This window comes from Falco peregrinus, chromosome 1 (assembly GCF_023634155.1).
Source record: "Falco peregrinus isolate bFalPer1 chromosome 1, bFalPer1.pri, whole genome shotgun sequence".
Taxonomy (NCBI): Eukaryota; Metazoa; Chordata; class Aves; order Falconiformes; family Falconidae; genus Falco; species Falco peregrinus.
The window spans coordinates 63,506,634-63,533,576 of record NC_073721.1 but is presented as its reverse complement, the minus strand read 5'-3'; the positions used below and the strand labels follow the sequence as shown (position 1 = coordinate 63,533,576).

Below are 26,943 nucleotides of genomic sequence, written 5' to 3'. Positions count from 1 at the left end.
TCATTTATTTGGTTTTTCCACATATCCGCCCACATAAGAGCTAGGAACACACTGTACCATTTCACCCTGAAATACTGCTTACCAAGCACCTCTCCTATTCCTGCTGTAGGAGATTCTGGGGCATACTTGAGGAATGCCAGAAGATGCCAGTCTTAAGAGCACACAGTTTGGGATCTGACAAAGCTGCACTCAAATACAAGGCTAAAGTATAAGCTATTTTAGTTTGAACGTTTAAAAAACAAGACTAGTGAAGTAAAATGAAGGCTTAAACTCCTTAATCAGCCAGAGCATGCATATTTGACACAGCAGTGCTACAGCTACTTCAGAACAGAAGTTACTTTACTTGTCCATAAACCGAGGGTTGCTGAAGTATCAGAGTTCAGACAGCTCAAAGGATTTGTAACTTCTTCACTTCTAGTTTAAAGTATGGTTTCAGCTATACTATCTCAGAGTTGACATACAGATTTTCTGTATAAACTGTATGAAGTAATTTTAAATTAATCTCCAGTCGAGATGCAGACACATCTGAGTAATGACAATCAGAATTTTAACCCAGGGAAAGACACTATTTCTTTGCAAGAATGCACTCCCAGCCAAGACTGCCATTGTTGTAAGCTCTTCTCAAGATGAACCACTAAGACACCTTCAAAAAACATTAACTGGAAATTAAGATAAGCAATTAAGACAAGCCTATTAGCCACCAATAGCTGATTTTTATATACAAAGCCCTAAAGCTGGTAATGAGACACCTAGATTTCTGGATTTGAGATCCAGAAAGTTTAATACACTGGGTTTTGTAGTTTCTAGAAAGATTTGTCACTTGTATTTCCATTGTTTCCCTGTGACCTCAAACTCTTAAAAAAAAAATAATATCCAAGCTCTAGCCATCTAGTTGCAATCAGAGACCTGGGACAAGTTTTTTCAAATATAACAGAACCAACTACCCAGCTCTTCATCCCTGCTTCAAGAGTAGTATGAGTAAAGTTAAAAAAAAAAAGTTTGGAAGAAAACAGTGCTCTGAGAAAAGATGCTACAAAATAAAGAGCAAAGGAAACTGAAGCTTATATGCATAGTAAAGGCTAAAGGTAAAACTAATGTAATTCCTACTTCACAGATTTAAAAATAAAATGTTAAGGCTGTGTTTCAGAAGTCCAGGGAAGAGAATTTTCACACTGTACAAGTTTCTAAAGCATTCTCTCCCTACCCCATAAGTCAGAATTTAAGTGTATTCTAACTTTTAGGCCAGAAAGTTAAGTGAAAATTAAAACTGACTGCTTTCCAGTGTGAAGAGCAGGAAAGAGGACAAGAGTCTCACTGAAATTCTGACTGAACAAGAGCTATGTAATTGTATCTTCAAGCACTCTAACGTTCTACTAAATGGAGGCCAACTCCAAAAAATCCCAAAATACTTTCAGTACAAATTCAGGTCCTTACTCTGATCAAGTATGAAAGCAGCATTGCTTTGTGCAACTTCGTAGCCTTGTTCTGCCAGAAGAAGATACTGAACCACAGCAGAATTTGAATCACCATCTTTATAGCTGTTGTAGGCAGTCATCAGTCTTTCAGACCAACGCCCTCGTTCACATACGTTCTTAAACAACTGCATAGGAAAAAAAAACAAAGGAGGAGAACACTAGTCAAGAACTTTGGAAATTTCAGTTTTGCAAGAGGTAAACCTTGTTCAAAATGTTTACATATCAGAGGAAAAACCTGACAGACCAACTCACTACTTAAGACAGGGTTACTTTAAGATACAGGTTACGAAGCAAATACATGCCACGATTCAGATGCTTTTTCAGACTTATTCTTAATATCAGCTTTTCTGTTACACTCAAACTCATATCTAAATGAAGAATTCAGTACTTATAAAATACCAATGTTTGCTATTACATTCTTTTGTTTTTCTTCTGTTGATAAAGCAAATACAAACCTTCCTTATCAACATAAAAATATTTTTCTCATGAGATACAAAGAGTTTGATAATAACCACTTTTCCTTTTGATAGCCTTGCTCTGCAGTCACCAGTGGATTTTAGCTAGGACAAATTTCCTATATAAGCTGATGTGGTTATAGCCAACCTTTTGCAAGTCAGTATCATGTGATCTTTATAAACAGATGACCTTACCTCAACAGCAGTATGACAGGATCGCATCACTCCAGTGCCAGTAGCATGCATCTGAGCCAGATTATAAAATGCCAGAATGTGGCCACCCTGGGAGGCCAAATTAAAATATTTCAAAGCTTGTTTATAGTCTCTCTTGACTCCAATGCCATCTAAAAGAAAGAGCAAGTCATTGCTATTCATTCCTTTTGAAAAGCAGAGTTGTAGAAAATGCATTGTGTACTTTCTCTTTAAAATTATTAACGAAAAACGTTGTGAAAGTGTTAGGAAAAGCAGAACGAAATAGAAATTCAATGCTGTAAGGCCACCCCACGTGCAGTATATATGCACTTCTACCGCCACCTAGCGAACAGTTACCGGAAGGGCAGATGCTTAGACCCAGCAAATCATTTTCATACCACTTACTGTAATACATGGAACCCAGTTGAAGTTGTCCATCAACCCATCCCTGTTCTGCAGCCTTCTGGAAATACTTCAGTGCTAGCTCATAATTCTGCAGAAAGATTTGGTCCAGTCGTTAAAGCCTTGCAATACACCCCAATTTCAGTAACAAAAGAAAATATGTGTGCACACATATGTGTAAGTGTAAGGACAGATCTAAATTACAGAAAAATTACAGCAAGATATATAGTGCTAAAATATTCACCTGGTCAAAACGTGGAAACAAAAACCCCCAACCAAACAGTCTGCACTGATATTAGCATGTCTTAAATCTGTAGCTGTCTCAAAGCTGGCATCCACATAAGCATTGCTATAAATAGTTACGCTTAACAGAACAGATGCCCTCTTTATTTCTAGAACAATTGTTTAACTTATTTCATCAGCTTTGGGCTAATTAACTTCTGAATATCTGTTTGCATAGCTAAATACAAAACATTTGACAAGAAACCTTCTTGTGGGAAAAGCAACAAGGCAAATGAACTAATTAAAAATTTCAAAGTGTTCCTCCACTGTCACAAGAGACAGAAAACGGGGACAGTTAGGACTGGTTTTAGTTCACAAGAAAACTAAAGCCAAGTTCAAAACTGCTGCTAAAAATTCACACTGCTATAATAGCTAATAGCTGCTAATTCCATAATGATTTTTTTATTATTATTATTATATGTATTACAGATTTCCTCATGGAGTTTTCAGTTTAACAGAAATATTCACAATTCAGTACTTCCCTCCAGAGAAAGTCTTCCAACAACAAGAAATTACACAATCACCTATGATTAGAAAAACAACCGTCAAAAGCTTACCACTGGAACACCTCTTCCGTAGAGGTAAGCCATTCCTAATCCACTCTGTCCAACTGGATTACCCTGAAAACACAGAAAAACAATTCTGCAAAGAATGGCAAAACCTGCAGCTACGTCTTTCAAATCTGGTATGTCTCTAACATCACTAAAAATAAATAACAATGTTTCAGATAGATTTGCTTTGTAACTTTGCTCCAAGTAAATAAGTTATTTAGGGAGAAAACAGCATCTTTGGTAATTTTTATTCAGTAACTACACAGGTGGTTAACAGGAAAAAGAAGCACTTTCAGTACTGGTTATGAAAGTCTACTGTGCACTCTCAAAATGTTGTACAAGACATAGAACCCCCCACAGCCCACAGAAAGGTGGGGCATTAACAGCTTATTCATCCGTACTTTTTCCAAGTTTATGATTTTCTGGATGCTACAGAAGCTTCAAAAACAACTACAGGAACTCCAAGAATCTGTCTTAAGGCATATCGGTGGCTGTTCTGTAGGCTGCATTACTGACCGCTGTCCCTGCGAACCAGGACAGGCAATCGGGCACATCAGAAACCTCCAGTTAATGCAGGAAATTAGCAAGCTGAGAGACCCTTACTCTAGGACAGAGATGAAGAACAGCAGTCTAGTTGTGGAATGCAAGAACCATGAAGACAGTGATCTTAGAACAGTCCCTGCAAAATTTCATCTACTATGTTCCACATGCTAAACATCATTCCTGGAGGATACTCATGCTTTAACTGTACATACACCACCATAAGGGATAGGTCAAAGACAGACACAAGGGATTAACAGCTCAAAACCAAACACTCCAGTGAGATGAGAGGTATAAAACCAAAAACATTACCTATTCCCTGAGCACCAAACAGAACCAAAATAACGTTGTATCAGTGCATTGCAACTTCCTGTGACAAGGCAACTTCAGATTAATGAAAATTAACACTTAACAGAATGCAGGCTACTCAGGTGGACAGTATTTCATACTGATGCCAGCATTTATGAGAGACTCCTTGTGCTGAACACAACTTCACGAAGCGCCGCGATCAGAACTGCAGGCAGTTTCTGACATCTTAGACAATGAATGTTTAATTATGGGCTAATCTGGGACAGAAGTTGGGAGTAGGTGTATGCACACGGAAGCAGACAAAAAGAAGCACTTCCAGCATTTCTGGACTAATCAACTGTTTAGTGCATCTGCTGTATTTCTAGCTTACAGATAATCATACCATATCAGCAGCTTTCTTGAAATACTGAAGAGCTGTTTCATTGCTCTGAGGTACAACATCACTTCCTTCCGAGTACATCTGAAAGAGAAAGGCATTATTGAAGAACAGCTGAAGGAGTTTAGGATGAAGACCATGGAGCATTTTCACTTTGCCTATGAGAGGGAGTCTATTGTACTTCAGATGAGTCTGACTACTGCTCTACTAAACAACCATTAAAGAACTTGCCCAGGAGCAGAAGACATGTCTACACTGTAAAATTCAGATTCAGAGTGTTTAACTTCCTAATGGAGAATGATCTGCCCATAAAATTAAAAAGTTTTCAAGACAATACCTTTCATTTTTAGGTTCTACCAGTGTGGAGTAAAGATGACATAATCAGGCAAAAATCTTCTAAGACCAGTGAAAGTCCAACTGTATTAGCAGTTACAATACTTGAAAATAAAGCAAAAATTGGCTGCTAAGCCCTGCTCATTTCAGTATTTATTAGATACTAAATACTCAAGCAGAGACAGCAGGAACCAGCAATTTCTCCTGTCAGATGCCTTGACCAGTGCTTTATGCTATTTTTTCATCTCTACGGACAAATTTTGCATCCTCTACTGCAGGGGCAGCCTGAAAAAGATGAGCTAGAGCTGCTGCTTATTGCAGCCTAACCTTAAAGGGTACTCAAGTTGAATAATCAGGATTTAGCTCCTCACAGGGTGAAGGTAGCCTGCAACCCAGATCTCAGGCAAGTGACCTTCTAAGCAGTAACACATTAGCATTGCTAATAGCGGCTTGTCAATCATGTTTTAGATTAGAAAAAAGGACTTAAATCTGAGAAAACTGCTATACAGTAGCCTGCCTTGCAGATAGACTCAGGCTTTGGTTCAGAGCAGATGCAGACCTGCTGGCAACTCTGACTCAAGACACCTCAGTGTTCTACACAGAATAAGAATATAGATGGCTTTCCCCTTTCCTTCCTGAACTTAGTATTTCCCACTAGGCAAAACTTCTGAGAAGCCTAGCTTTCCTCACACACTGTATGGAAAAGCATAATGGCCTACTCCAAGTTTTGAACTCCACCACAGAATAAGAACATTTAGGCATTCAACCACTTTTAAAAAAAAATAAATTAAAAAAATCTAGTTCAAGCACTATACGGAAAAAACAAAAGTTCCTAAAGTGAAGGAGCAATTTAGACTAGACATAATAGACTATGACACTCAAATCTTGCAGGACAATTTAAAACAGTAGCAAACCAGAAGTACTTAGATTCCAGCATTCAAGTTTTAGACTGCCTGATACCAGAAAGTGGGAAGTATTTGTTATTTTTCTTTGAAAGGCAGTCAATTTTCTTACTTTTAAGACTCTTCATATCTTACCTTTCCTAGAAAAGCCATGGCATGTGAATTGCCAGCATTAGCTGCTTGATTGAAATACTCAAATGCTCGCTGTAGGAAAAAATACAAAGTGTTTTAGCCACCATGACTATGATTTGAGTACCTTTTCTTGCAAATGGAACAGAGGTAAGTACGTTGTTTGCCAAGTTACCAGGTTCTTCTGGGAATAGGAGTTATCAATCCCACCTAATTCAATATATGTAACAGGGTTTCCCACTTAGAATAGGAATATTGAGCAGCAGTCCCTCTCAACAGTGGATTCCAGAAAACAGGAAAAAAAATATGACAACTGCTACTATGCACAAGCTACACAGGTGAATCCTACTTCTTTGTTGTACCTCCAAACCTTGCTTAGAAGAGGGGAGATCTGCCAGTACCTATTCCAGTTTTACACAGAGCTTGGCTATACTCGTTCTGACTACTTGATATCATCTCTGAACCCCTCTAGAGCTGTCACTTTAAGGTATTTTAAATGTCACGACCATTAAAAAATTTCTGGTTGGTAGCAGAGTCTGAAATAATCCTCAGGATGCACATCCTCAGCTGTCCATTTTTTCAATACATATTTTAAGAAAAGGTTAGCTATGTTAACTTCTATAAGCAGTAGCTGGGTTGGCTTATATCAGCAGAAGTTCTATTTTCTGTGCACACTTAATATCCTTAGTGTTGAAAGTTGCACTGTTTTGTGTCTACAGAAGCAAAATATCCTTGCAAGCCACAGAAACTGGACTATCACTACTAATGCATACACAATGTGTCATGAAGACTCTACTACATGCACAAAAGCTCAGCCACTTTCAAGTACTACTTGATGAAAACCTGGTCTTTGTTTTTGAGTTCCTCATTTCTGAGATGATTAGTCTTAAACTAATTGTGTAAGAAAGCCAGCTCCATGTACTAGTCACATAAAGATTAAGTTTTATTGAATGAATTAAGTTTTACTGAACAAGACTGAAGTCTTTTATTTATTTGGTTTTTTTACTGAATTTACTGAAGTCATTAAATACCTTGCAGTGGTACTTAAACACTTTTGCTTCACTGTGGTCTCAGCTATACTTCCTCCTTTTCTGCCAAGTGTAAGACGCATCAGAGAGATATAAAAAGGGTACCTGATGATTTTGCTCTACTCCTCTTCCTCCATGCAAGTGTAACTGTCCAAGGCCAACCTAAAAACAAGTTTTCCATGACAAATAAGTCACTGTTCTCTAGGGACTGTTTTTTCTAGTAGTACAGATACCAGTGAGCTAATTACACGCAGAAAGACAGACCCTATTAGAGTTAAAGACACCACAAAGTCAGAAGACACAGATTTGCTTCAGTAACTACAGTACAGTCCTATTTTTCCACATTAGCTTAAGCAGAAATTTTACCCTAGATAAGAGTGATGTGACTGTCCTAGATACAAAGTAACTGTTCATTCAAATTCTGCCTGCCTAATTCTTAATTCACATATAACCAAGCTGAACTGTGACAATTTGCCTGTACCGGCATCCTCCCCTCCTGCACTGCGTAGAAGAGGTCAAGCCTGCAGCATGCAAAAGTCATGTAAGAGCAGAAGCAGCAAGAAATTCAGGTCCCCTGTCACGACCAGTTCTTTTGATCAAGGCTTCCTCCACAACACCTAAAGAGAGCTATCTTAAGCTAGTGTGGCTGGTTTCTAGTGAAAGTCAAGATCCTCTTCCCTAAGATACTAAAATTGTTAAGTTTTATTTTCCACAAAATTTGAATTTACTGTCAAAGTTCTATCTTAAACACTCTAAAATATAAGCCCCTTCTCATAAAAACTTATCAGGAAACAACAACCAGGTTGCTTTAGGAGGAAGAGGAAACTAATACTCCAGCATCTTTCCCTATTTCATAAAGCTGTTCCTGTAATTCCTGAAAACCTCTGCATGCCAGTAGGTGAACTTAATCTTACCTGTGCTTGTACATCTCCTTTCTCTGCTAAAAACTGGTAATACTGAATCAAGTCTTCCTCTAGCATCCCACTTGCCATTCCTGGATTTTCTACTTCATCTGCTAAGCGAATTCGCTGAACCACTGTGCCACCAGTCAAAGAAATGTCACTAGCAACTGGAAAACAGATAAGATAAATTTTCAGAGAGTTCTGTTCCATACAAATATTACACTGCAACTTAGTAAAAACAGATCTTTACAGAGCTTCAGACTGTTACTCAGAGCGAATTAATTATTTCGACACTCTCCAAGAATTAAAGACATGTCAATAGCGATGAAAACAGGGTATCATGATTCAGGGCCAGATAACAGCAGGAATTCTCTGGTTTTATACTGTTAGTGTTGATAGTACTTCTAGTAACTTCTAGGTGAACAATACAGAAATATATAGAAAGTCAAGAACATTAGCTCAGTAAAAAGTTTTTACCGTGATTAGCTACAAGTCGGTAGTGAGTGAGAGCAGATTCACAACTCTGAAGGACTCCTATCCCAGCCCAGTACCGGTAACCCTAGAAAGGAAAATAAACACATATGGGACTATTAGTTATTTGACAACACACTGCTTCCCAGTTTACAAACTTTTTTTATGTTACTTGAGCAAGATTTGACCGACACCATAGGCAAAACAAAGGCCACAAGTCCATCGTGTCCACATTAAAAGCGACAGACTGATACCATTAAAGGTTAAGCGTAGCCAGTATACTTCAGATATTACTGAGGAAAAAGCAAATAAGCAGAATGATACGAATGGGTGAAAACCTAAAGCCTTTTACTTACACACGTTGCACTTTGTCTTAAATCTCACAATACTGATTAAAACAGCATCTTCTGTAAAGATCTCTGGATTTCACAGTTCTCATTAGCCTATAAAAATTAAAAGTCTGACACTTCTGCTTTTAGAGATGTAAATATGGTCCATCTAAATTCATAGTAGTATACAGCTTAAAACAAGCAGACTTTTCCTTAGGTTAACAAGAAGTAATAGGAGTCCTACTGCCCACCCAATGCATGCATGATGTTCTAATATTTGGCCAGTGTATGCAAATCTCACATAAAAAATTTAAGAGTATAAAAAAGTTCTTGCATGTATAAAGTTTATTAACTACATTACTTACCAAGATCATATGGGCAATCAGATTTCCTCCTAAAGCTCCAAAAGTGTAATACACCAGGGCCTTTAAAAAAAAATAATCATTGGTTATCTAACATCTGCCTCCAAGATAAAATACAAGAGCACACACTGAAGATTTATGAGTTACCTTAGCTTGACTAGAATTGACTCCTAGACCAGATGCATATAGAAATCCAAGAGCCTAGAAATAAAATGAAGTTTGTTAGCACACCCTTTGACAAATCCAGAATCAGTTTTCTTGGAATACATAAAGAAGTCGAACAACAGTTCAAAGTTGCAAATAATATACCAAGCTCTACCTTCACTTTGGTACCTCCTACATCTAGGCCCTTCCCTGCCCCTTTTAACGTATGGATTTTCTAAATTATTCAGTTGCCTAGGACACTAACAATAAACACATCTCACCAGAATTCACTCTAGTGGATCGAACGCCAAAAAGAAACTACTGCTTCCCTGAATGAAAAAAATAGATCCAAAGGCCCTGAACAGTAAAAATATCCCAGTTTAAAGACCCTCAAGTGAAGATCAGCAACATCTGTCAGGTTATTCATGTGTCCTATCTGACTTGTACACCAGGGCAAACACAGATGAACCATGACCTTCTTTGGATTGGTCTTACTGCTTGATTTACTGTCTAACACATCCTATGAATTTACTGTTTTGCATCTGTCCTGCCACGGGTTAGTTGCATTTATGACTATAAATATAAGCAGTTAGAATGCACAGAACTGTTTGGCTGAGGTGTGGGTTGTTTTGGTTTGGTTGCGGTTTTTTTTGTTTTTTGGTTTTTTTCCTTCTCCAAAAGTTATTTTTGATCTTAAAATTTACATAATTATTGCTCTATCTGTAACACCTGTTACAGCTGCGTGGTTCAGAGGAGAAACTAGTAGCACAGAAGGTAACAGCGTATATATAAAGCTGTCAGATTTCATGGTGTTCACACACCCCCTGAAAAAACCACCTCATGCAGGCAGTATGGAATTCTAGACCAATAGAAGTCAAGGTCTTCACCAAGATACAAAGTTTCTAGAGAAAACACCTTCCTGCCTTCTATGATAAATCAGCACTCCAACATTAAACAGGCAACAGCATGAGATTTGGTAGCCTAAGAACTAAATGAAACTGGCTAATTCCTAAAGAAGCTGACACTTCCAAATAAACAGTAAGTACATGCAAATATTGAGGCATTAAAATTATTCACACCCACATTTTATGATATTACACATGATCATTTATGTTTGAACAATTCTATAATTTTCAAAGGCAAATGGACAAAGTGAGTCCCGTTCCACTAATCAGCTTTCAAGATTCCTAAGGAGTTTATGATTTCCTAGATTAAAACCTTGTGTGTATCTACCCATCTCAAAGATAAAACTGCAGATGAAAAGCTGCAATATCCCAAACAAACCACAAGAAAAGACAGAGTTCAGCTGTTTGCTGTCTGGAGTCACCTGTATCTACCTGTTTTCTGACTTACATATCCAACCTAGTCAGTCATACAACAGAAAAGAACTTAAATGAAAAGACCACCACCATACCATATTGCTGGTGGTTTAATGCTGGGTTTTTTTTACACTCACAGAGAAGACTTGTTTCCATGTGTCTTCCGTGTGTTTACCTTGGGGTGCAGGTGACATTTGTTACTGCACCCTCAGTAATGCCAGCAGCATGCAGAAGCAGAAGCATTTGGGGGACAATCTTTGAACAAAAGCAAGGCACTGGTGAAATTCAAAAAGGTAAAGGCAATCAGTAGCCAGGATTAGGAAATGCTTAGGCCAGAATTAATAAAATTTATTTCTTGAACCAGAGCCTGAACCAAACATTTTACACCAAGTTTTCAAACCATTTAAAAGAGCAGTACTCTGCCCCTTTTTTTTTTTTTTTTTTTTTTTTTTTTTGACCAGGCAACAGATAGCACTTACTGTTCTCATTCTATTCCGGACACAAGAACAATTTATATAACCACCTTAGAGTAAGCACAATCTGTGAAGCCATTTATAAACCTATCAAAACTTCCGTAGAATCTACGGACATACATACCATTTGTCCTTTAGGAGAACCTTCTTCTGTTAGTTTTTCAAATAGTTCTTTCGATGACTGGATGTTCTGCTTCAAGTAATCCCCAAACAACAAAGCATAAGACACTTTCTCCATTGCCTTGGTATGATTCATGTCAGCCGCTTTCAGAAGATATTGATATGCTCTTAAAAGAAAACAATTTCTAAGTCACCTTGAGGCAAAGATGCAGATTCCATTCATAAGCCTGAAGATCTGGGGTGTGTGTGTGTTTTGCTCCCCTGTTTTTGCTTCTATTTCCCACAAATACATCTAACTACTGTAATTTGTTCTACTCCAAATCATCAATCTATGCAACAACCCATATGATTTAGCTAACAAGCTGCATTTTAATGTTCACTCTGCTCCATACCCAAAGCAATGTGCATTTCCTCCCCTGTAAGATAGATGAAAAGTTTAAGGACAAATGATTACGGTTTTATAGCAACAATTTTAAGCCCCGTACTAGATATCTAGTAGGACCGCTAGTTTGATAGCTTCACAGATCATGACCGAAAAAAGAAGCCTGAAAAAAAAGACTATGGAGTCTCTTTGATTTGTTGAGCACAAAATCATTCCAAACCCCAATGCTGGGTCCAAGACAACTATATACATGATCAATTTTGTGATGAAAAATGAGGAAAAGCATTGTAACAATGAGAAAGTTCTCTGGAAACTCCTCCTTCTACTTCAGCCTCAGAACTTACAGTAGTCCTCCAAAATAGGTTCACAGCAATTAAAAAACTGTCCTTAAACATTGACACAAGCACGGTACTGTCAAGCATGCTTCAGCTCGTTTTCTCATGGACCTTTGATACCATTCCAAGATTCTTATTTACTTCTCCCTTCTATTCTCAGATTTGCTTTCTTTCTTTAGGACAGCCTGAGGCACACCTGGTTTCTCATATAATTTTGTCTTCTAAGAAAAGTGTAAGGTGTTCAAGAGAACCAAGATCTATTATTGTTTTACAATTCCTACATTATTTTATATAAAAGAATACTAAGCAGAGTCTAACAGATATTGTTTCCCTTTGCCTTCACCAAGGTGTGATGGACAACTTCAGTTTCCCTGATACATAAAGTAGAAATACACTCCCTTATCTCCATGAACAAGTTTAACATGGTAATAGCGCTCACATAATAATCAGCAGCCTGAAGTCACCACTTACTGATGAGAATGTCAGTGTGAGTACCAGGGAGTTCTAAATTACATAGCTACTCTTAATTACAGTGGTAAGCTGACAACTATTTCATCAGTAGTTGGATATATACAGAGTAGAAAACAGACCAGAATGAACAGAACACTCATTTAATTCTCTTTTTTGGTTCCACCTAAAAGCATTACCCTTTTCTCTCATACAACGTTAATTATTAGTGTTTTAACAATTTGTTGAGATCAGGTTTAATACTATCTTTATGATGACTGAAAACATTAGAAAGCAGGAACAAAACCAGAGCAGGACAAGAAATGCTGATTTTGCCCACTTAATCTTTGAAGCAGAAGGAGAACCAGACCGTAATAAACATTTGAAAAAGGACAAATAAGTGGTATCATGTTCTCAGTTTTCTTCTGGGCAGTTGCCACATATAAATTGTGGCTAGAGAACTGCAGTGCCATCTTGCATTAACTCAACGTTTTGATCACCACTCTTCAGAAATCAATCTTACACAAATTTTCGTGAATTCAGAGGAAAGCAGGCATAAATTTGTTTTTCTAAACACCCTGAAATTACTATTTATGTTCAGTGCTATCACTGCATAGTTTGATTCTAAGTCCAATGAAGTGCAAAGTGTCAGGGCAACTCATTTAAGTTGTTTTTCAATTAAGCCAGAGTGACCAGCCATGTCATCATTCTCTTGTGGGGGTGGAGGAGGTAGACTTACTCTTTCTTCTGAGCCTTTTTATTGCTTTCATTAAGGATTTTCATTCCGGTCTGATAAACATCCTCAGCTTCTTGCATCTGCCTTCTCTTATTAGACTGCTCTTCAGCTAAGAAAAAGAAAAGAGTACATTAAGAGCTCCAATTACACAGATCAAGGCTATTCTCTCAAAATTCCTATTGGTTCTAAAGGGAAATTACAGCCAGAAATATGTTTCTGGAACCAGTAAACAAACCAAGTGATTACAAAAAGCTGTCTAAAGGAGGTGTTGGATATCTTGGTAGACAGTTTCTTCCCACGTGACGTTTATCATGTACAAGTTTGCTGTTAAAATGTAATTTTCATTGCTCCAAAGCAAGCTGTGCAAGGAAGAAACGTTCTTTCGGGAGGATGTTTCCTAGAGAAGGATGGCCTTTGTGCAACAAATCAGCAAGTATAAGGGGAAACACTGTCAACCCCCTACATTCCTACAGCCTCAGAAACTAAGAGTTTTACAGATGCCTCCACTGCAAGACTTCCCAAATAGCTTTGGGAATTGGCATTAGCATTGTAATCTTCTAGGTCATTAGAACTTTGCCTTTATAATTACTTGTGTATCATAGTACAAAGTGGCCATTAATGTATGGCAGGGCATTAAGAGGACTGAAAACACTAGCTTAAGAAAGCATTCCTTGGACCAGAACTAGAGATCAAGGTACTTACTTTCACAGAAGCCCCACTTTTGGTCTTTCTTGTAATCATAGGTTGTTGCACACCAAAGCCTGCCATCTTCCCTCCCATCCGCAGTGCACTCTGCATACTCCTTCTCCATAAATAGAAAGGGGAAGTGGCAAGGTTCACCATCTGCTGTGCCTCCAATAGCTGTCAAAACTGAAAATACATTTCCGGGAATTAGGCTGCTTTCCTTTATTCCACAAATTAAAATCATCTACTACATACAGGAAAGCACTCTTATGTTGGCTTTAATTCCTATGAACTGCATTTAATAAAAGTTTTCAGTAAAATTTCAGATTTACAAAAGCCTGGAAAGCAATTATTTTTCTAAATAGCACCTGAAAAAATACTGTTCTTATTTTTAATTAGGAAACGAAACAGAAAGTATGTGGTTTCTAAATTTCCTTTGTTCTAAGCAAAGAAAACATTTTTGTTTAGATTGGAGGCAGCAAATCTCAGTTATATTTTTATTGCCTACCAAAATAAACAACCCTTCCTTTCACTTGCTCTTCCCTGCACACCCTTCCTCATGCAAAAACTATCCTTGAAGAGCATAACGGTGCATATATTCATTTTAGCCCCAGGGTTAGACACAGTCATGACAGAACTGCTCACATCACCAAATGCGACACAAAGTACTTGAATATCAGCAGGGAGTACACTTAGAACATACAACTATAAGGAAAGACTTAATGAAATCATTACGACTCCAGTCATATTCTATTGTTGCAAATACTTATATTGAAAACTTTATTTCACTTTGCCAATATATTTGGTACATTCAAAGTTATTTTGAACAGCACGATTTATCATTTCTCATGCACCAGAACATCAAAATTTACTGATTCCAATATTGCAACATTTTTAAATAAAATCAATCTTCTATGAAGACTAAGAATTATCATTGCTTTTTGAAAATGAATTTATTTCAAATACCCTTTTATAAAGGTTTTTCTCTGCCACTAAGCTAAATCCACCCGTTGTTTTCCGCTTCGTTTGAAGACATTAGCATAGTCATGCAATTGAGAATGTCAATTATACAGTGTTTTTTCAAGTTAAGTTTGTAATTCTTGTGGTTATAGATAAAGTTAGTTCTTTTTTCTAGGGTCTATAATTGTAAGGCTGGAGATCATACTAATTAAAAAAATTTCATGTTGATTTTTTGAAGCATAATGAAGTCTCCAGGATTAGTTAGCCTGTTCAAATTGCTCTTCATAATTTGATTTCTTGGCAGATGTTCCACCACACCACTCCAAGTTAATTATCCCGTAACACACAAGGAAAAATGTTATTTTCAGAAACTGAATTAAAAAATAATGTGCCCAGATGCAATTAGCCCAGAATCCCTTCAGATGCCTGTTAATCAGAGTAACGTACAAGCTCACGCTAAGGTACATACAACTACAACTGACGAGACCTCTTATCGCTGTCATTTGAACAAACTCCAGGTCCAGGAGTTTAACACCACTTGAGAAGTTCAAGTTTTAATTGTATTGTTTAGTACTCGTCTCCTGTATTGAAAGCAATTGGACACAAACCATTTACACGCTGCTCTGCACGACAGTTAGCTGTACGCTAGAGCTAGGAAATTACTCTGCCCCAGTCCTCCCTCTTGCCTTTTTAAAATTCTAAATTCACCTACAATGCTGTCTCCCCGCCACACACACCAGACAGAAACAAATACTAACCCCTGAAGCAACACAGCAATATGATCACAGGATAAAATGCTCACCAGTTATTTTATCATGTACCTAAAGAGTAATAAATACAAACTGAGGCAAATATTTTACTCTAAGGATAAACGGCTTTTTGTCAAACTGAGCACGCAAGTAGCAATTTACCTGTTTTAGTATGTCTAAACAAAGTATATAGTATTTTATTATTGTATTTCATTCTTATTTACTTATATCTCATCTCATACTTTACCCTGCAGGACACCCATATACAAACTGCTTATAAGAACTGGTTACATTCCTGTAAGACCCCTCCAAACAGGAAAACAAACACAGCAGGTATTTCCAACTCTGTATAAACTCACGGGCAGTTTTCAGCAAAAACTGTTAGTATGGAACTTTATTGTTACAAAAACATACAACACAAAAGATAAATAACTAAAACAACCCATTTTACCACACAAGACCTCCTGACTAATCAGAAGAGACCAGGACAACTTCTTTCTTAGACGGTAAAAATCCTTAGTAGTACTAATTTTAGTAACTTAAGATTAATTTTTTTTTTCTGCTCAATATCCTGCAAAACACATGTGGAAACCTGAAGAATATTATTTTTTCCATGCAATCTCATGACCATACACAGGAGCCAAACTGTGTTTAGAAAAGCTTTAATCTCCTTAATGCAGTCCTGTCATCAGTAGCTCATTCAAGTGCTATAACATCTGTACCAGAAGTAGATTCCTGTCCTGCTTAGTTAAAGAGTTTGCCAGTAAAGCTGTCCTTAGTACTTTTCCTTCAGAATTGCTTTTTAGAAAAAAAACATAAATCATTCCATTTACATCACTTATTTGCTTCATAAGAGGTTCCAAAAACTGCACCAGACTTAAAATTTATGGTTTTTGAAAGTCACTTGCAGTACTTTGACAGGCGCAGCACAAAACCTTAGCTGCCAAGCAGCAAGCCATCTGGTTACACCTTTTTGATGCGAGTTTAAAAGTATCCTAAAGTTTACTTTTGAAATAGACTGCACTGACTAAATACGGTGCTTAGCTCACTGTTTTGTGGCAGCAAGCTGTTTAATGGATTTTGTATACCCTTTTCCTGTACAACACCACACCTATCAACAGCAATAGTTAATCCCATTACTCAGTTTTTACAAACTGTATACTAGTTCTGCATTAATAAGGAAGGCTTATTAGAAAACCCTGAAAGTTAGTATATAACAGAGCTCATTTCGTAACATCTGCTTTTTTTTTTCACATTCAAATCTGAGTTTAGAAGATAGACAAATACGAATATTACCCAAGTAACTATATTTTTTCAGTAAAGTTGAAGATTTACTTTTTATGGACAAGTGAAAAGGAAAAGTCTTTGCTGCACAGGCTAGGGTACTCAACTGTGCCATCTAGTTATCATCTACTACTAACTGCAGTCAAAAAAAAAAAATCATACTAAATTTATATTTTTATTAATAGTAGTAAAAAGGAAATACTAGAACTTCCTGGGAATTTAGGCACAAGGACATAAAGTTTACCTACGTTTAAAAACTTTCTGAAGTTTATGCGCAATTTAGTTGCTCTAAGGCTCCCAATGCTGTCCTAGGAAGCCTGTCTTTGCATCACAGTTTGTTCCTTCTCTGCCAACTGACTCTCCAGGCAAACAGCCAGTAGGCTAGAAGACTGAGGCAATTTCTTCTTCTACGGTTGGTACACATACACACAGCATGGTATGTGCACTTGAGCCCTTTTTTAACAACTCAGGGCTTTCTCCACTCGACAGTTAAAGCTTTCCAACAAGATGGAAACCACGAGAATTATGGAAAACCCTTGCAAATGATCTAAAAAACCCCACTCAGATTGCAATCACAATATATTTGCAAACGTTTTGATGTTACTTTCTAATGGAAAAGGCAGCAACTCCCATTCCATTTGAGAAGGGTTAAGACACTAGTTATTTCATATGTTCAAAATTACTATTTGTGTTCATCCACGTGCCAAAGCTACTCAGACGCATCTTTCTTGCCACTTATTCAAAAGTCTGTGAGCAGTTACCTGGACTCTGTATTTCTGCTTCTTCCAAATCCTTATTTAATAGATTTGACATTTCTAGAGAGTTCAACTCTTCCAGCGAATTCCCTTTTTCCTCCTCTTGACCGTGAAAGTTCTCTTCATTCTCTGACTGAGAGTCAGATTTCCCTGATTCAAGGAAGATCTGACCTGCTACCACTCGAGTTCCTGTGGAATGGTCCTTTACCTGGTCCTCTGCAGATAAAGTCTGAAGGAAAGCAGCCACATAATTTAGAAGATTAGAAACTGAACAGCAGCAGCTGCCAAACCCCATGTTACTTTTAAAGACATAATGACTTACCACACAGTTTCAACAGTAGCATCAAAAGTAAGCTGAGCTACCTCTACCAGCTCTCACTGACTCTATCCCTTTCAGTTCTTTAAAACTGTACTTCAAAGATACAACATTAATTCTTCTGATGTACAGAAGAAATCAATGAGACAGCAAGAGCTACAGAACAGTTTAAAACAGGAATCAAATCATAGTTCTGAATTTCAGACCTTTGTTCTCACTCCACAAGAAAACCAGAATGACTAAAAACTTATTTCCTTACCTTTGACTCCAGTGATTCATCTTGATTTCCCTCTTCATCTAGAAGAGATATTTTAAGTCAGTAAAAAGCTTCTCCATGAGTAATTTTCCCAAAACTAAAAATAAGTTCAGCTACAATATTGTACCATGGTTCTGAAATATTCCAGTGTACTAAGTTGACTAATGCATTTCAGAAAGACCTTCCTGACAGGAAGAATCAAACGTTTCAGAGATGATCTTCCTCTTCCTTAAATTATGCCAACACAACTGTGAGCCCAATAGTGGAAAAAAGTGTGGATTTTTTTTTTTTAAAAGCTAAATCAATCCTCTAGATTACTACACAGTCTGAAAGCGTTCCAGTCCAACTACACTGCTCAAGTGAAAAGGGCCTACGGAAACTAAGGTTTTTCATCACCACATCAGCTTTAATATAAACAGCTTCAGTAGCAATCAGAAAATGACATTAACACCACTCCACTCACAATTAAATGTTCTTTATAGATTGCCAATTCATTCTGCCTGAACAGCATATTGAAACCTTGATATAAAGGTCTCTTTGGAACCATGAGAAACTGGTTTGTCTTTAAGATACTGTTCAAGAGCTTCAAGCCTTGTTTAACTGCCACCTTTCTTATCCAAATGGGCTATATTTGATTAGAAAGACTGGAAAGAGAAGAAATGGTAAAGAACAAAGGCTATTAGGCAGAAAGCTAAAGAAATAGAAGTGAAAAGGAGGGAGAAGATAGTAAAAAAGCTTATTCATTACAGTTTTACCATTGTTTTGCAGAATTGTGTCTCTTATTTTCTTTGTTCCTGTAACTTAAATGAGCTGCTCACTGTGCTTCAAACAACTTGGTTTGTACTGTCACCTCAGCTGAAAGCCTCTAAAATTATCGCAGCCAAAATGTGACTGTTCTCAGTCATCAGTATCTGATACCACCTCATTTAGGCAAACACTCCGAGCCCCATTTGTAAGAAGATGCTACAGGCCTCCGCCTCTCCAGTACACAATTCACTTAAACGGAAATAAAAGCTCAAAATGTAAACAGATGACTAAGCAAAGCTGCCACTAACTCCTACGTTTTAGAAATCTCCCCACCCCTTCTGACACTCTGTGGTGTGTAATGCCCTATTGCAGTGGTAAGGTGTTGGCAGGCTGGAGACCTGCACTGTGACTAGAAAAGGTACCTGAAGTGCTAGAAGTGAGCGCCCTGTACATGAGATACACCATTCAGTGTGTTGTGGTTAGCTATTAAAGGCTACCTGCACAACTACTGAACGCCAACAGAGCTCTCCAAAACTTTACAGAACTCCACTGACTTTCAGTAAGTGTTTGGCCACAAACAAAACTGGCATAATTTTCACCCCCACGCAAGTAGAAGTGTCTGACCAGAGATAAATAATCTCTGAAGTGTCAAACTACAAATACGACACTTTATTAGTTCATGTTTTGAAGACTATTATTATAACAGAGCAACTGCGGCTATTTGCAATGAAAGGGCTAATCTTGGAAGCCAGATTCCAGAAAGCGATTTCATGTTGTTATTTGAAGTATAACCTTTGATTAGAACAAGTAAAAGGATGAGGCTCAACTTCTAAGCTGTAACAGCATAATATTTTTTAAAAAAAATCATTAAAAAAATGCTAAGACTTATAAGTGAAGCTGCAAAACTAAGGTGACAAGAAGTTTGACAGTGCGGGTGAGACAAATAGATGATAGTCTGTTGAGATACTGAAGAGGATGTAAAGCTCAAAAAATGTGACTGCCAGCAGAAACAGGCTTAAAGAGGATCTGGAACAGTTGACACGGGTAAGCAGCTGTACCCTGCAGGTCCAAAAATGAAAGCATGTAGCGCCCTTCAGAAAAAACTAGTGGCAACAGCAAAGAACACTCCAGATGAAAAAGACTCTGCAAGCAGCAAACAAGAGAGCATAAGAACAAGCACCAATTTGGAAAAAAACACTGAAAGAGGCATAAGGAAAAAACAAGGCTAGCTGCATTTTTGGTAGAGACTACCGTGCTTATCAGCTTGAGAAATCTAACAGATAAGGCTAATTCTCCTGTCGTAAGAAGTTCTACCACTGAACTTCAACACTTCAGATCACCATGTAACAGTTGGCTTTTAAATACAGTAAAAGTACATATGCATTTAGGATACTTGCTAGTCATTTCTATTTTGAAACTATGAGACAAATGTGAATGTACCCTATTTCCCACAAATTACATTCTACTATCGTAAATAATTTTGATCTAAAACCGAATGCCACCCCTACAACTTCAAACTCCAGAGCAGATTCAGACATGCTTCTGGGGTGAGGGAAAACCAAGACAGGGTTAACCTACCCAGCAGCTTATATGCTGCTATGAATATGTACAAAGCACTTACAGAGTACCTGTTACTGTAGTAACAAACATAAAGTTATTTTTAACAGCTATACCAGCTAGGGTGTCTGCTCAAAACCAGCCTATATGCCTGACAGCACCAGACCATTCTAGCTTTTTGGTAAAGGCCCGAGTAACTGATTTCAATTTGTGAAAAGTTGACTTTACAATAAAAGACCACACAAGGTCAAATGTAAATAGGGTATACTATCTATGCACACTTATGAAAGAACAATTTTATTGTAACTTCATATGCAAAAGGTTTACTAAATTGAAAGTCAAGAGACGTCCCAGCAAGGTAAGGTAGAGCTGATTAAAGCGTTTGCTTTTCTTCCTTGTAAGTAAATAAATCTATTTCATTTCTATTGCATCATGTAAATTCTCTCTGAAGGAACCAGCTTTGTTACTAAGAAGTTGTACTTGAAGAATAGCTTTCAAAACAGTGGTTCCAAAATAGGACTAATGCAACAACAAAATACTAGCTTAAATGTTCTCAGTTGTGGGACTTCCTTCTAAATTAGTCAGCTGAGGTTGCAGTGATGACTGATAACGTGATCAGAGGAGGGATCATTTACAGCCTTGTTATTTCAGAGAACTGCTGACTAATATGCCCCCGCTACTTGCAGAAGTGTGTCTACCTCTAAGAAACAGTTAATAAAACTATTCTGAAAGTGTTAATGAAAGACCGATGGAAGGTCACAGTATGACCCAAGAATGACTTATTAGTCAAGGCTCAACTACTGAACAAAGTCACAGATGTTATGTTTGTGCACCTGCTTGAGAGATTAAAGCTGATAGTTTAGTTTGTTTTTCCACTGTTAAATTAAAAAAAGTTACGGACTTTTTTTTTTCCAATTTGGGTCTGTTACCAAGGCTGCCTAATTCTGTAAACCTCTTCTGAAACTGACAACTGGAAATTAATCCCACCATTTGTTAAACAAATTAGGAAGATGCAATGATATATTAAAAGGAAGAAGCAGGCAAAAATACTTGTGGCTGAAACAGGCACTGCTGTACAGAATGCTTCACTTACAAACAGTGCTGAGCTGCAGACACTGCTGGGTGCTCTCGTGCCCAGCTAAGACTCTAGAGCACTTCACAGAGCTAAATACTTGTTTCAACCATCCACCAGTTCATATATAATTAAAATCTGCTTCAAAACACATTCATTTTTCCTCAATTAGAAAGACCATTTTTCAATCAGTCTATTTAAATATAGCAAAAGTACGCTGACAGCCTATGCTAGACAAAAAGATCCTACCGTATGCTGGATAAAGAACCTACCATTTTGTGAGAATTCCCATTTTCAAGAGAGCACTCTGGAGAGAGGGGCAGAAATTGGAAGAGCTATGCGGTGTGATTCAGCGAGAACAATGTCAGCAAACACTTCCGAAGTTTTTCTGTATTAGAACAAATCAACTGACAGCCTATAAAGCTAAATACTGTTACTACCAGACAAGAAATACTATTAGTTTCAAAGTTAGAACGGTCACTCACCTTCGGGAAATAGCCAAAAATTCAGTATGTGCAAGCAGTTGGCAATCTCCCAAAGCTCTGATGAATGACCTATCTGATCACAGTAGTCAGTTTCCTTCCAGTTTTTGCCAAGCCCTTCAAGCTTCAAACACTATCACAGCAAAGCAACTAGTAAGAGTTTGCACGCTCCAGAGCGGTGATCTCTGAAGTGGGGTGCGTACATCCCAGGGGGCATGCTGGCAAACCCACTGGGGGTGCAGGAAAAAAATACTTTTTGTACCGTTAATAAGTAAAACTCTTCTTAATACAGGGTTTATTTCATCTTTATCTCATTCTTTTTTTCATTTCTGTTTTTGTGCACATTTTATGATGTACATAACATGTTAGTACAGTGGTACAGAATGTATATTTTTTACAAGTTAAACATTGAAGGTGCATGCTCAATTTTTTTTTTTTTTACTGAGGGGATGCATGAACTGAAGAGGTTTGCCAATGACTGCTTTAAAGCAAGCATCTGAGATTTTCCGTGGTACCTTTAGTTATTCCTTTCAATATTCTTTTTGCACAAGTGACTGCTTAGACTTTGAAAGAGAATGCAAACCCTGTTTATCCTGTTCTTGCAGGAAAAAAGGAAATCTTAAGAAAAAAAAAATCATCTCAGATTGCTTCTCATCAAGTTTTCAACTGTTAAATTTGGCACAAAACCAGACTCCATAGCACAGATTCTATTCCTATTTACATGAACCTCTAAAACCTGCAGTGAGTTACACAAAATCCACAAAGTTGCACCTATACAGCAAGACTAGTTTCAAAGTATCCTTGGCAGCAAGCAAATCGCTCCCAGCTATGATCTGTGCAGCATACTCATTTTAGCACAACTACAAGTCTAAGATATAGGTCAGCCCTTGCCCCGAATACAAATCATTTTTCCAGTCTCCTTGCAATTGCTAACTATTTACAAAACTTACTCTCCCACAGTTCCTCTGTAGGAATTGAGAATCCCTATCAGGCAACAAGTTTGGGGAATGTTTTTCAGTTAGGTAAATAAAATCAGAAGGGTCAGGGAAAGCAATTAAGCTCACTTTTGAGAGAACAGGGACGTAAGTTTCCTGTAAGTATATCACTGTGCTCACTGGTCCTACCAGTTGATGAGACAGTATGGAAATCTGTGCCTATCACTGAAGTTTGCCACAGAAGGTGCAGGATAGAGGAAGAATCACTTCCTCTCTTCGGGCAGAATGACCGAATTTCTACCTTTTAGTCTGCAAAGTAGGGAATAAAAAAAATCGCAGGAATCAAATAACACTGGCAGTCAAAAAAAAAAAAAAAAAAAAAAAAAAGCAGAAGATATTTTCCAGTGTTCTTAATGAATGATCAAAAGAAGCAGAGGGCCACTGCTGCTGTGATAAGCAGAAACAGGCAGCTTTGGCTGGCACACACACAGAGTTACCATTTCTTAGCTGCTTTAGCCAAATACCCATGGACTCCATAATATTCCTTCCCCAGCCCCCAGTGTTCAACTTCTTAATAATCTGTATTAATATTATACCTTTAAAAAAATAGCAACCATTTCTTTAGGGCTGTGTTTTCTTGCATTCACCTCAACTTTTCAATAAATTGATTCAAGCAAAGTTTATGACTACAGAGTTAGGGTTTAAAGCTATAGTTAAAAGACTCATTACTAAAAAAAAATATATATCCGCATTAAAAACATCTTCTGAAGTCATGAAATGTAATGCTTGCACCATTTTTACTCATCCTTCTTAAAACCCCTCCCTTCAATGTACTCACATTCCAGATGACTGTTTCCAGATCAGACATTAGGAATGAACAAATATTCAAGGAAGCATTTTACATGCAGTCTCTAGGCTTGCACCAGACTCTAATGAGTCCTACTGCTACTGTAGGAAATCAAAACATCAATGAAGTGATGACAGCTTATTTTATTTCAGAGTGATTCTTGACAAAAATTGGAGCAAGGTAGGTCTTCCTATTATAATCTGCTGCCAAAACCTGGTCTCCAAATACCCTCTCCTAATTAGTTCTGGGTATTAACGAAGAGTTTTACCTCACAGTAGCAATATAAAGTTTGCCAACAGCTCCTAATCCTTCATGTACTGCACCATGTGCTTTCTTGGGTCTACTATGTGTATCAGTTCAACTGACTCTAAACATACAGTTTTCAAAGGCTGAATTAGGCTATCAGAACTTCACAGTCACAAACACAACCGTGACAGTGGACAAGCAGTCAGGGCATCAGAGCTGCACGCTAGCACAGCCATAGATGTGTGCTGGAACAGCTCTTAATGTTGTCACCCAACTTCCACATGAACAACAGATAGTTCATCTGACATGAACAGTCTCATCACACCTTAGCTTTTTGCTTTACATACACTGTCAGCGAGAACATACTATTCAAAGTCTGGGTACATCTCTCTGGATCCGCAAAACTTCTATCTTCTCTACACCTTGGGAAGTGCCCTGCTGGCTTATACCACCACCTACAAAGTGCATATAACTGTGCCTGGTATCTCATCTGAACTCCAGTAACATCTTGAAATTTCAACTTCCTACTGCGTACATGAAAATGAACCTCAAACCACAGAACTCACCTCTAGAGAAAATGTAAAGTTACCTTCCTGAAATATCACTGCTAGCCTAAAAGCACATCCCCAGTAGCACTGGAGAGGGCTGCTGACTATTAAAGGAGCGCTCGCTGGCTTTAGAAACACTATATAAATAAATGCAGTGCACATCCCCCCCTCCCACCCGCGGTGCGAAGAAGCGTGTGGGAGGTAGAAACCCCTGGAAAGGAAGTAGATGACAACACATGAGAAGCACACTAGCCCCAAGCTGCTTAAGAAGAAGCAGGGGGGGGAAAAAAAACGAAAAAAAAAAAGAAAAAACTATTTAGTAGGGCCATAATGCAATCCCTAGAAATGCTCTATGTCTATTTGTGTGAGAAAACCGTCCTAGCAACGCTAACATCAGCGCCACCGGCTCCCCGGCAAGAAGACGCGTAATAGGGAGGGGGAAATACCTCACCGGGGTTCTGAGCAGAGCAAGCGTTACCGAGCAGGCTCCAACCAGCTGCTCGGAGGCAGGAGCCAGATGGAAAAATGCGTTGGCCCCCACCGGGCCTACCGAGCAGCCCCCGGTGCGGCAGGGCCGGCGGGCAGGGAGAGCAACGGCCCCGCCGCCCCCGGCCCCGCCGCCACGCAGCTGACAGGCGCCCAGCTGCCCCCTCCCGCCGCCGGCCCGGCGCTGCTCCCAGCCCCCCGAAGCCCCAGCAAGGCCACAGGCTGCCCTCCCCCGCCGCCGCCTCCGCGCCCCGGTGCGGACCCCCGGCGGCAGCGGCCCGCACCCCCTCCCCCGCAGCAGGCCACAGAAGGGGGGGAGGGGGCGAGGCCGCCGCAGAGCCCAGGCCCAGCGAGGCGCGGGGGAGGGGCAGCCCCGGTACTAACCGGCCGCCGTCAGCCCTCCGGCCCAGAGCGCCGCCAGGCACAGCACCAGCCCCAGGCGCGCCCGCCGCCCCATCCCGCCGGGCTCCTCAGGGGCCGCCGCCACCGCCACCGCCGCCGCCGCCGCCGAGGGGCCCCGACTCCGGCTGCCTCGCCCCGCCCCCCGCGCCGCCGCCACCAATCCGCTGGGCCGCGCTGCCGGCCAACGACCGACTGCTGGCGGCGGCGCACGCAGCCCCCCAGAGAACGACTAGTTCTACATGGCCCGCTCCGATTGGCCCGCCGAGGGGGGTATGGCGCATCCGTCACGCCCTCGTGTTGGCCAATGGCCTTCAGCGAACAGCCGGCGACGCGGACACGCCCTTCCGAAACGACGCCTCCTATTGGCTGATGGGGCCGTTCCTACAGCACCCACAGTGCCTTGCGGGAAGCGCCGGCGCACAGGCCTCGCTGGGAGCCGGGGCGGGGCAGGGGCTACATCACCCACAAGCCCTTGGGCCGCGCCGGTAGTGGCCGTTCCGTTCCGTTCCGTGCCGTTCCGCCCGCAGGCCGGGCCGTGAGGGGCTGGGGCTGGTCGGAGCTCTGCGCTCGGCCCTGAGCTCGGCCCTGAGCTGGGCGCTGGGGCCTGGCTGCAGCGCCAGCCTTCCTGTCGGAAGCGTTGAGGCCGGCTGTGGAGCGGGGTGGCGGTTCCCTGCGGTGGGGCCCGTGCCGCTGCCACCGAGGGGCGGGCGGCCTATCGGTGGCCGCTTGTAGCGGTTGGAAGTGGGGGGCAGTAGTGAGGGATGGTGGGGGCGTCATCCCCCGAAGCGCGGCTGTTGCGTGCCGCAGGGAGCCGGGGAGGGGAGGCCCGGGCTGGCGGGCGGTGGCCCCAGGCCCTCTGCTCGGGGTGGGGACTGGGACGGTGTCTCCTCGCCACAGGTTCGGCAGTACAGAGCCGGGCTAAGCCAGAGCCGTACCGCCAGCCTTTGTGAATTTAATTAATCACCTTCCAAATAAAAAAACCCTAGATAATATTGCAGACTGAGTTTGTTGCAGTTAATTTGATGTACACTGTACTTCTTAAGAGTGCGATAAATTTATTGCTGCCTTTCTGTTTGTGTGCAGTGGCCATAAAATTCCTATTGCTTTCCTTAATCAGTTTCGCATTTTCTCCTATGAAGCTTTAGACAGAGGCCAAGGTGGCTTTGCTGTGTTCCTCCTCTATGCCAGAATGTAGTGGCCTTTGATGCACCAGTCCAAGTGAGCAGACAAATAGTAAGGACTCAGACTGCATTCTTTGTGTTTTAGGTACACTTAGATTTAGTTACTGAAAGTGTTACCTGAATTTTCAAGAGGTTTTTGAATTGGACTTGTTTAAATACTTGTATGGCATCATTAGTCATTCCCAAGGTAGGAGAATGGAAGTGTGTAAGTTTTGAGTAGTTCAGCGATATGCATAATTTTCTGAGTATTTCTCATACTCTTGCTTGTCTTCTGTCTCAATAGTTTGATCATGTAACTTTCTGCTTTAGAGCAGGACTGCTTTTTACTTTGATTGTGGAAATGTTCTTGCCTGACTTTTTTTTTAATGTAAAACTGCAGAACCAGAGAGGTATGAAGTTTGGTACATTCTGAGGAGCAATTTCCCAAGAATCATCCTTGCAG

At 39.8% G+C, this 26,943-nt stretch overlaps 1 protein-coding gene across 2 annotated transcripts in view; it reads right to left on the bottom strand.

Moving 5' to 3' along the window:
• SEL1L (SEL1L adaptor subunit of ERAD E3 ubiquitin ligase) overlaps window positions 1–25,443 on the bottom strand; it is a 34,089-nt gene extending 8,646 nt beyond the window's left edge. Inside the window, exons 1-17 of one of the 2 annotated variants that reach the window (XM_055802767.1) lie at window positions 25,303–25,443; window positions 18,002–18,039; window positions 17,433–17,655; window positions 13,697–13,864; window positions 12,998–13,103; window positions 11,099–11,261; window positions 9,186–9,239; window positions 9,042–9,101; window positions 8,354–8,435; window positions 7,889–8,043; window positions 7,080–7,136; window positions 5,953–6,021; window positions 4,589–4,666; window positions 3,364–3,426; window positions 2,528–2,615; window positions 2,126–2,274; window positions 1,435–1,600 (exon numbers count right to left, since the gene is read on the bottom strand). In XM_055802767.1, the coding sequence (XP_055658742.1) occupies window positions 1,435–1,600; window positions 2,126–2,274; window positions 2,528–2,615; window positions 3,364–3,426; window positions 4,589–4,666; window positions 5,953–6,021; window positions 7,080–7,136; window positions 7,889–8,043; window positions 8,354–8,435; window positions 9,042–9,101; window positions 9,186–9,239; window positions 11,099–11,261; window positions 12,998–13,103; window positions 13,697–13,864; window positions 17,433–17,655; window positions 18,002–18,039; window positions 25,303–25,375 (1,792 nt within the window). In that variant the 5' untranslated portion in view covers window positions 25,376–25,443. The remainder of the gene's footprint in view (window positions 1–1,434; window positions 1,601–2,125; window positions 2,275–2,527; window positions 2,616–3,363; window positions 3,427–4,588; window positions 4,667–5,952; window positions 6,022–7,079; window positions 7,137–7,888; window positions 8,044–8,353; window positions 8,436–9,041; window positions 9,102–9,185; window positions 9,240–11,098; window positions 11,262–12,997; window positions 13,104–13,696; window positions 13,865–17,432; window positions 17,656–18,001; window positions 18,040–25,302) is intronic. The other variant, XM_055802762.1, reaches the window with a different exon arrangement.
• Between the last annotated feature and the right edge of the window lie 1,500 nt (window positions 25,444–26,943).